General features: G+C 41.2%; 1 protein-coding gene across 1 annotated transcript in view; it reads right to left on the bottom strand.

Moving 5' to 3' along the window:
- Positions 1 to 376: 376 nt before the first annotated feature.
- LOC132830815 (uncharacterized) overlaps positions 377 to 10,596 on the bottom strand; it is a 28,047-nt gene continuing 17,827 nt past the window's right edge. The window contains exons 8-10 of the mRNA XM_060848680.1: positions 10,048 to 10,246; positions 8,727 to 8,800; positions 377 to 1,028 (exon numbers count right to left, since the gene is read on the bottom strand). Coding sequence (XP_060704663.1) covers positions 759 to 1,028; positions 8,727 to 8,800; positions 10,048 to 10,246 — 543 coding nt within the window. The 3' untranslated portion in view covers positions 377 to 758. The remainder of the gene's footprint in view (positions 1,029 to 8,726; positions 8,801 to 10,047; positions 10,247 to 10,596) is intronic.

The raw sequence follows: 10,596 nt of genomic DNA, 5'->3' as shown, positions 1-10,596 counted from the left end.
TTCAGCCCTTGGACCAATGTTTGCTGAACAATAGTTCTGGTATGCCTTGGTATGTTTTGTTACATATGGTGCCACACAAAGGCAAATTGTTGTTGCTATATACACCTTCCCATTAAACCATGAAGGAAATATTAGCCAATAATTTTTTCCATAATGAGGAGGCACATGGTCTGGTCGTTATTATGTACCATTTGTGTGAGTTCAATCATAGAATCCCTACAATGTGGAAACAGGCCATTTGGCCAATCATGTACACACCAACTCTGTAAAGACTATCCCATCCAGACTCAGCCTAAGTATTTAATAAGTTTCACAGATCTTTGAAATGTGCCAATGTCATCAAAGACACTCTGTGAATATAAAGTATTTTGTTTCCAATGAGCTTTATTAAAACAGGTTTCAGTTGGTACAGCAAAGTGCAGTAACATTCCCAACTTCCATCGCAGAGTGCTGTTTGAAATATGTACTTTACAGTTCTTCACAGACATAAGCAAGTGCAAAACATGAAAAGCTTCTTTTGCCATCAACAAATTCTTAAAGAGAGAGAAAAGAGAATGTTCTGAAGAAAGGTCACACTGGACGTGAAACATTAACACTGTTTCTCTCACACAGATGATGTGTTGGATTTTGATTTCAGCATGTGCAGTATTTTGCCTTCATTCAAGGATAGAAACAGGATGCACCCTTGGGTTAGCAGGGAGATAACTGGAAGGAGAAGGGGTAAATCTTCAAGGTATATGGCTGACTGATGTAAATCATTACTTGTTTACTCGGTCATCTAAAGCTTTGAGAACACTCAGAGCAGTAAAGATGGAACAGAACATATCTTCATTTTTGTCCTTCATTTCATATGAGATTGAAGTGTTTTCTCTCTTTAGGTGAAATCCAAATTCTTCCAGGATCCCCTGAGTTATTTCAAACTCGCTCTCTGTGAACTGAAGGGCCAGGCTCTCGAGAGTCTCCTCAGCTCGGTTGTTTTGCATTTCATGTTTGGAACGTTTGAAAAATCTTTCTTCAACCTTTTCTACCTGAAAAACAAATTTGAACAAAATCTTTTAGTTTGTCTTCTTTTATTCTGTCTTCAACCTGTTCCATTAAAAAGATTGTCACAGTATTTTGTACTGATCGTATCAATCATACAGTATGTAAACTGCAGAGCAATTAACTAAAGACAAGGAATGGGTAACACAGTATATAACTTTCCTTCTCCTTAGAAGCTTAAAGGGTTAACAGTGGGACGTTCCAATGATCTGTGCAATTAATCACATCCTTGTGAACTGCCATCCCTGCTGTGATAGTTTGCTCCTTCCCTGTTGTGTACTGTTGCAAGATAATTATATAGCTTTTGCCAGTAGCTTTTGAGTGTCTCCCTCAAAAGCAGATTCTTCATAATTTGGATGTTAGATTAGATTACTTATAGTGTGGAAACAGACCCTTCAGCCCAACAAGTCCACACCGACCCTCTGAAGAGCAACCCACCCAGACCCATCCCCCCCTTCACCTAACAGTACAGGCAAATTAGCATGGCCAATCTACCTAACCTGAACATTTTTGGACTGTGGGAGGAAACTGGAGCACCCAGAGGACACCCACACAGACATGGGGAGAATGTGCAAACTCCACACAGACAATTGCCTGAGGCAGGAATCGAACCCAAGTCTGTGGCACTGTGAGGCAGCAGTGCTAACCATTGTGCCAACTTATTGAGCTGGAAAGGGTGCAAAGAAGATATACAAGGATGCCACCGAGGCTGGAAGGTTTGAGTTATGAAGAAGAGGCTGGATAGGCTGAGACTTGATTGCCTAGAGCTAGCAGACTGACATTTTGAGATTTATAAAATCATGAGGGGCATAGATAAGGGGAATAGCCAAGGTCTTTTCCCCACGACAGGGGAGTCCAAAATTAGAGGGCATTGGTTTAAGGTGAGAGGGGAAAGTTTTAAAAGGGACTTGAGGGGCAATGTCTTCACTCAGAGGATGTTGTGAAAATGGAACGAGTTGCCAAAGGAAGTGGTAGAGGCAGGTACAATTTCAACATTTAAAAGACATTTGGACAGGTACATAGATAAGAATAGTCTAGAGGGATATGGGCCAATCACAGTCAAATGGGACTAGTTCAGGAATCCTGGTTGGTATGAACGAGTTGGGCCGAAGGGTCAGTTTCCGTACTGTGTGACTCAATTAATCTAATTATCTGTGGAAGTCGTGACTGAATCTATATCACAAAATGTCTAAACGCATGCACATATGTGCACGCTCCTGCCTTTACCATCCGGGAGGTTCCAGCAATTCAGAACAAGAATTCTGATTGATTGAATTTCATTCTCTCTTGCTTGGGACACACACAAACCAAGTCTGAATGTTGTATCACAGTTTTGCTGAGATGTGGACAGTTGCAGCCTTTGCACAGGACCTTATACTTGAGTAGAGTGGTGCTGGAAAAGCACAGCAGTTCAGGCAGCATCTGAGGAGCAGGAAAATCCAGGACCTTATACTCAGAGTTGGGTGTTTCAGTTCCGTGAAGAATGGAGAATAACATGGTAAAGCAACAACATTGCTCAGACAAAACAAAAAGTGGGTCTGGAAATCAGAAACAAAAACAGGAATTCCTGGGAAAACTCAGCATGTTAGGCAGCATCTGAAGAGACAAAGCAGAATTAACATTTTGGATACAGTAGCCCTTCTTCAGAACTCATTGTAGCTAGGAAATGTTGGTTCATGATGAAGATGAGTGGGGGGTAAGGGAAGGTTACATGATATTTGGAAATGGAGCCCAGAGAGAGAGAAAAATACAGCAGAGAAAGGCATGTCTAAAGGTCAGCCTGGGAGAATGAATAGCTGCTAATGAGGACCATTAGGGCTGATGATGGGTTGTTGGTGGGAACAGTTCATGTGATGACAGGGCCCGGACTGTGGGGTTTGGGGTGAGGGCATGCGAGAAGGTGACAATCTCTAAAACTGGTGAACATGATTCCAGAAGGCTACAGGGTCCCCAAACAGAAAATGCCCAGATTGTACTGAGTTTCACTGGAGCACTGCAGCAACGCTGAGCCAGAGATGTTGGCCAGGGAACACAGTGGTGTGTTGAAATGGCAGAACTACTCCTTCATAGAACACCTACATTCTGACTGCAGACATGATCCTGAGTTTCTGGTTCCTTGCTACGTACTAAGAGAAAAATATCCTCTTCATTTTTGTACACAATGGGGGGGCGCCATTCACTCTGAGCTAATACATTCTGGTACAAGATCCTCCCATGAGGGGAAACATCCTCTCTGCATTGACCGTGTCAAGTCCCCTAATATTCTTCTATGTTTTAATAAGGTCTCCTCTGATTCTTCTAAATTCCAATGAGTACAGGCCCAACTTACTCACCATCTCCTTATAAAAAAAAACCTTCATTATCCAGTTTTTGAAGAAATAACAAAGAGGATTGATGATGGCAGAGTGATGGACATGATCTATATGGACTTCAGTAAGGCGCTTGACAAGGTTCCCCATGGGAGACTGATTAGCAAGGTTAAATCTCCTGGAATACAGGGAGAACTAGCCATTTGGATACAAAATTGGCTCAAAGGAAGAAGACAGGGTGTTGGTGGAGGGTTGTTTTTCAGACTGGAGGCCTGTGGCCAGTGGAGTGCCACAAAGATTGGTTCTGGGTCCACTACTTTTCATCATTTAAATAAATAATTTGGAATGTGACCATAAGAGGTATAGTTAGTAAGTTTGCAGATGATACCAAAATCAGAGGTTTAGTGGACATCGAAGACGGTTACCTCAAGTTACAACAGGATCTTGATCAGATGGCAAATGGGCTGAGAAATGGCAGATTATGTTTAATTTAAATCAATGCGAGGTGCTGCATTTTGAGAAAACAAATCAGAGCAGGACTTATACACTTAATGGTAAGGGCCTAGGGAGTGTTGCTGAACAAAGAGACCTTGGAGTGCAGGTTCATAGCTCCTTGAAAGTGGACTCGCAGGTAGATAGGATAGTGAAGAAGGTGTTTGGTATGCTTTCCTTTATTGGTCAGAGTATTGAGTACAGGAGTTGCGGCTGTACAAGACATTGGTTAGTTCACTTTTGGAATATTGCTTTGCAATTCTGGTCTCCTTCCTATCGGAAAGATGATGTGAAACTTGAAATGGTTCAGAAAAGGTTTACAAAGATGTTGCCAGGGTTGGAGGATTTGAGCTACAGGAAGAGGTTAAATAGGCTGTTTGCCCTGGAGCGTCAAAGGCTGAGGGGTGACCTTACAGAGGTTTATAAAATCATGAGGGGCATGGATAGAATAAATAGACAAAGTATTTTCCCTGGGGTGAGGGGCATAGGTTTAGGGTGAGAGGGGAAAGATATAAAAGAGACCTAAGGGGCAACTTCATGCAGAGGATGGTACGTGTATGGAATGAGCTGCCTGAGGAAGAGTTAGAGGTTAGTATGATTGCAACATTTGAAAGGAAGGGTTTGGAGGGCTATGGCCAGATGCTGGCAGGTGGGACTAGATTGGGTTGGGATATGTGGTCAGCATGACGAGTTGGACCAGAAGGTCTGTTTCTGTGCTGTACATCTCTATGACTCTATGACCCAGAATCAATCCAGTGAACATTTTCTGGACGTTTCCAATGCCAGCATAACCTTCCTTAGATAAGGGAACCAAAGACATTCACAGTATTTCCGGTGTGGTCTGATTAGTACCTTGTATAGCTTTTGCAAAACTTTATTTTTATGCACTAGTCACTTTGAAATAAAGGCTAATGTTCAATTTCCTTCCCTGTTACCTGCTAAACATTATGCCAGCTTTTTGTAATTCATTCAAAAAGATACAGAAGTCTCTCTTCCTGCAGTCTTTCCCCATTTATATAATATTCATCACTCTGTTCTTCTTGTCAAAACACATAACCTCATTTTTTCACATTTTATTCAATATAAGTCTTTTCCCACTCACAATCTGTCTCTATCCCTCTGTAGACTCCTGTTTCATCCTCACAACTTGCCTTACCACCTTTTTTTTGACTCATTTTCAAGCTTGGCTACAGTACCTTCCCTTGACAAGTCATTAATATAGATTGTAAATAATCGTGGTCCTCCACTGGGTCCCAGTGACACTCCACTAGTTACAGATTGCTATCCTGAAAATGCTTCCTTTACTCCAACTCTCTGTCTTCTACTGGTTAGCCAATTCTCTAGCCATGCTAATATACTACGTCTAACACCATGGGCTCTTATCTTATTAAATAGCTTTATGACTGGTACCTTATTGTACACCTTATGGAATTTCAAATATATTATACCTACTGGTTTCCTTTTATCTCGCCTGCTGTTATCTCTTCTTATGACCTTCGGGCATAATTTGCCCTTCATGATTCCATAGTGACTCTAATACATTTCATTACATCCTTTATAATAGGAATCTAACATTTCTCAGATGTTAAATTTCCTCACTTGTAGTTACCTACTTTTAGTCTCCCTTCTTTTTTTAATAGAAGTGTTACATTGCCAGTTTTCCAATCATCTGGGACCTGATCCAAAAGATTCTTGATTTGGAGATGCCAGTGTTGGACTGGTGTGAACAAAAATCACACAACACCAGTTTATAGAACTATGTGAGATTTTTTAAAAAGGATTCTTGAAAGCTTCCTACCTGTGCATCCTCTATCAATGCAGTTATTTCCTTTAAAATCCTAAAATGAATCCAAACAAGCTGAGGAGAAATGTTGTTGTTTATTCCGATTAGGTTCCTTAGCTATTCTTTATTTCCATCCACCTTGGCTTTGAACAATTGTTATTCTCAGAATGCTGCATTGACTATGAAATCTGATGTAGTGTATTTCATAATTCTTCTGCCGTTTCTGAGTTCTTCACTATTATCATAGAATCTCTACAGTGTGGAAAAGGCCCTCCAGCCCAAGTCCACACTGACCCTCCAAATAATATCCCAACCAAACCCTATCTTTACCCCTGACTAATGTACCTAACCTACACATCCCTAAACACCATTAGCAATCTAGCATGGCGAATTCACCTAACCTGCACATCTTTGGATTGTGGGAAGAAACCGGAGCAAACCTGGGGAAGAAAGTGCAAATGCCACGCGAGCAGTCACCTGAGACTGGAATTGAACCCAGGTCTCTAACACTGTGAGACAGTAATGCTAACCACTGAGCTACTGTGCCACCCCAGCCTTTAGCCAACTTCATTCTATATGGGACCGATGTTCACTCTGACCCCATTTTTCCTTTTTATATATTTCAAGAAGCCCTGACTGTCTGATTCCATATTACTTGATAGTTTGCCCTCTTCCTTTATTTTTTCACTGTTTGATTTTTGTAGATCTTACCCTTCAGAGAATCCCTCTCCCTCACACATCAGAGGTATGTCTGTGCTGTGAGTCGTAAACTATTTTCTTAAATATCTGCCATTGTTCCTCAACTGTCTTTTTTGCTAAACTCCTATTTGTCATTGTAACTAAACCCATTCCTGATTTTTGTGTAAGGAACGTGGAACATTACAGCGCGGTACAGGCCCTTCAGCCCTTGATGTTGCGCTGACCTGTGAAACCAATCTGAAGCCCATCTAACCTACACTATTCCATTCTCGTTCATATGCCTACCCAATGACCATTTAAATTCCCTTAAAGTTGGTGAGTCCACGACTATTGTAGGCAGTTGTTCCATGACCCTGCCACTCTCTGAGTAAAGAAACTATCTCTGACATCTGTCCTATATCTATCACCCCTCAATTAAAAGTTATGTGCCCCTGTGCTAGCCATCACCATCCGAGGACAAAGGCGCTCATTGTCCAAACTATCTAAGCCTCTGAGGATCTTATATGTGTTAATGAAGTCACCTCTCAACTTTCCTCTCTCTAAAAGAAACAGCCTCAAGTCCCTCAGCCTTTCCTTGTAAGACCTTCCCTCCATACCAGGCAACATCCCAGTAAATCTCCTCTGAACCCTTTCCAAAGCTTCCACATCCTTCCTATAATGTGGTGTCCAGAATTGTACACAATATTCCAAGTGCAGCCGCAGCGTGACCTCCTGGTTCCAAAATTCAATCCCTCTACCAATAAAAGCTAACACACCGTATGCCTTCTTAACAACCCTATCAACTTGGGTGGCAACTTTCCAGAATCTATGTATCCAGACACCAAGATCTCTCTGCTCATCTACACTACCAAGAATCTTAACATTAACCCAGTACTCTTTATTCTTGTTGCTTCTTCCAAAGTGAATCACCTCACACTTTTCTGCATTAAACTCCATTTGCCACCTCTCAGCCCAGCTCTGCAGCTTGTCTAAGTCCCTCTGTAACCTACAACATCCTTTATCACTATTCACAACTCTACTGAACTTAGTATCATCCACATATTTACGAACCCATCCTTCTATGCCCTCATTCAGGTCATTTATAAAAATGACAAACAACAGTGGCCCCAAAACAGATCCTTGCAGTACACCACTAGTAACTGAACTCTAGGATGAAAATTTCTCATCAACCAATATCCTCTGTCTTCTATCAGCTATCCAATTTCTGATCTAAACCGCTAAATCACCCTCAAACCCATGCCTCCATATTTTGTGCAATTGCTTACCATTGGGAACCTTATCAAATACCTCACTGAAATCCATATACACCATAACTGCTTTATCTGCATCGATCTGTTTTGTCAGCTTCTTATGTAACTAAATAAGGTGTATGAGGTACAACCTACCCTTCACAAAATCATGTTGACTATCCCTAATCAACGTATTCCTTTCTAGATGATTATGAATCCTATGTCTTATAATCTTTTCCAATACTTCACCCACAACTGATGTAAGGTTCACTGGTCAATAATTACCAGGGCTGTGTCTGCTCCCTTTCTTAGACAAGGGAACAACGTTTGCTATCAACCAGTCTTCTGGTACTATTCCCATTGACAATGATGACATAAAGATCAAAGACAAAGACTCAGCAATCTCTTCCCTGGCTTCCCGGAAAATCCTAGGATAAGCCCAATCCGGCTCAGGGAACTTATCTATTTTTACACTTTTCAGAAATGCTAACATCTCTTTCTTGTGAAGTTCAATCCCCTCTGGTCTAGTAACCTGTACCTCAGTATTCTCCTTGGCAACATTGTCTTTTTCTAGTGCGAGTACTGACAAAAAGTATTCATTTAGCATTTCCCCTATCTTGTCTGACTCCACACACAACTTCCCACTACTATCCTTGATTGGTCCTAATCTTATGCTAGTCATTCTTTTGTTCCTGGTATATCTATAGAAAACCTTAAGGTTTCCTGATCCTATCCGTCAACAACTTCTCAAGTCCTCTCCTGGCTCTTCCTAGCTCTCTCTTTAGGTCTTTCCTGCTAACTTGTAACTCTCAAGCGCCCTAACGGAGCCATCACATCGCGTCCTAACATAAGCCTTCTTCGTCCTCTTGACAAGAGATTCAACTTTCTTAGTAAACCATGGCTCCCATGTTCAACAACTTCCTCCCCGCCTGACTGGAGTATAGTTATCAAGGATCTGGAGTAGCTGTTCCTTGAATAAGCTCCACATTTCAGTTGTGCCCATCCCCTGCATTTCCTTCCCCGTCCTATGCTCCTAAATCTTACCTAATTTATTTGGGTCCCCAAAATGTTTCTGACCCTGGTGACCCTCCAGAAATCAAATCTGTCTGTGTCTCTCTGTTCTCTTCTTGCACATTCACCTGAGATGAAATAACACAAAAATGTATTCCTTACCAGCTTTAGTTGTCTGGATATAATCTTCATCTCAACACTAGTAGCCAGTAGGATTAAAGTGTCAGGATTCAGTTCTGAAAGGAATCAGAATAATTCAGAGCACCTTGCTACGATGGATCCATTGCATTGTACATTGAGGATTGAACAATAACAACAAAAACGTATATCTTTAAGAAAGTAAATTGATCCAAAGCACTTCAGAGAATTGATTGATGAACAGCAAATTGGTGCAAGGGATGGTGTCAAAAAGAGAATGAAGTTGGGGAAATAATAATCACAAGCTTTGTGTGAGCTTAAGTTGCAGTTAGATTATGCTGTTTTAAGGCTATTGGTTTTCATTATATTGAGGGAGAGTTTGTGTATAATTCAAGGTCAGTTTGATAGTAGTTGCTGCATTTTGTGAAACCATTGCTAGGCTCCTGTAAAATTGGCTAACTATCCTATTTCAGGAAGAATTTTGCATAAATGTGGATTAACATGTGTGTGTGTCTCTTTCTCTTTCTGTCTCAACAATAAGAATTTAAAAGTTTAGGGACAAAGTTGGGGTAAGATTATTGCTCTCTGGTTATTGAAAATGGGGTCAGATCTCTTGAATACATTTAAAAATGTGCTAGTAAACGTTCAGCATATTATAAATCATTTCATATTCTTGATCAGGAGGGGAATCATGGGTTATGGGAAAGAGTAGGAAGTGAACATGAATTAGGAGGTTCGGTCATGATGCTATTGAATGGTGGTGCAGGGTGATGGGGCCGAATGGCCTACTCCTGTTCCTATTTATTAGGATTCTCATGGTTAAACCAGATTTGATACTGCCTGGATTTAGACTCCATGACATTTCAAATTGATCATTGTTAGTGCAGAAGTCTTGTCTTTTAATTTTAGTCATTCATGAAACGTGGCTGTCTCTGGCTGGGCCAGAATTTATTGTTGATCCCTATCTACCCTTGAGAAGGTGGTGGTGAGCTGCCTTCTTGAACCACTGCAGTCCGTATACTATAGGTTGACCCACAATGCCCTTAGGGAGGGAATTCCAGGGTTTTGACCCAGCAACAGTGAAGGAACTGACAACATATTTCCAGTCAGGATGATGAGTGGCTCGGAGAGGAAATGGTTACTATCAGCTATTTAGGACTAATGAAAACAAAATGCATTTATATAATGCACATTAGAAGGAGGAAATATCATCCAAAGCTTAGTCAAAGTGGTAGTTCCTAGCAAAGTCTAAAAGAAAGAGAGGAAGGAGGAGAGATCTAGAGAGGGAATGCCAGAGGACTGAGACAGCTGATTAGATAAGGCAGTATGTGTCAAAGCAATATACCATTGAGTGACTGGATGAAAATGTTTACAGTCTTTATGACTTCATTCTGATGGGGTGTCAAGGTGAGGGGCTGTCCCGGTGGATCAACCTTCCGAATTCCCAACAGATCCAACAGTTTCTCCACACAGGCTCTATCCTCGTCTTCCATCAGACCCAGGACTTGGAGGTCGGGCTGGAAACCTTCACATATCTGGTCAAGCTGAAAATGTTGAGACATGGACGAGGTAACATCAGAAATAGTACACAGTGACAAGGGACAGTATGTCAGGAATTGGCATGCTTTCCAAATTCAGACTTAAAATGCTGGCATCCTGCATTCTCTAATGAGATACTGTATTGACTGATGCAGAATCAAACTTCCCCAATCTTGTCAAACTAATGTGATTTAGTCCTACTGCTGTCATCCCTAATGAACAGTTATCTTCTTTGTCAGAATATTAAAGGTATTTGTGTAAAATCAAAAATCACACAACACCAGGTTATGGTCCAACATGTTTATTTGGAAGCACTAGCTTTCAGAATATTGCTCCTTCATCAGGTAGCAGTGGA

The sequence above is a fragment of the Hemiscyllium ocellatum genome, chromosome 32 (genome assembly GCF_020745735.1).
Source record: "Hemiscyllium ocellatum isolate sHemOce1 chromosome 32, sHemOce1.pat.X.cur, whole genome shotgun sequence".
Taxonomy (NCBI): domain Eukaryota; kingdom Metazoa; phylum Chordata; class Chondrichthyes; order Orectolobiformes; family Hemiscylliidae; genus Hemiscyllium; species Hemiscyllium ocellatum.
Note: the sequence above shows the minus strand (reverse complement) of the source record. Positions and strands in the feature narration are given on the sequence as shown.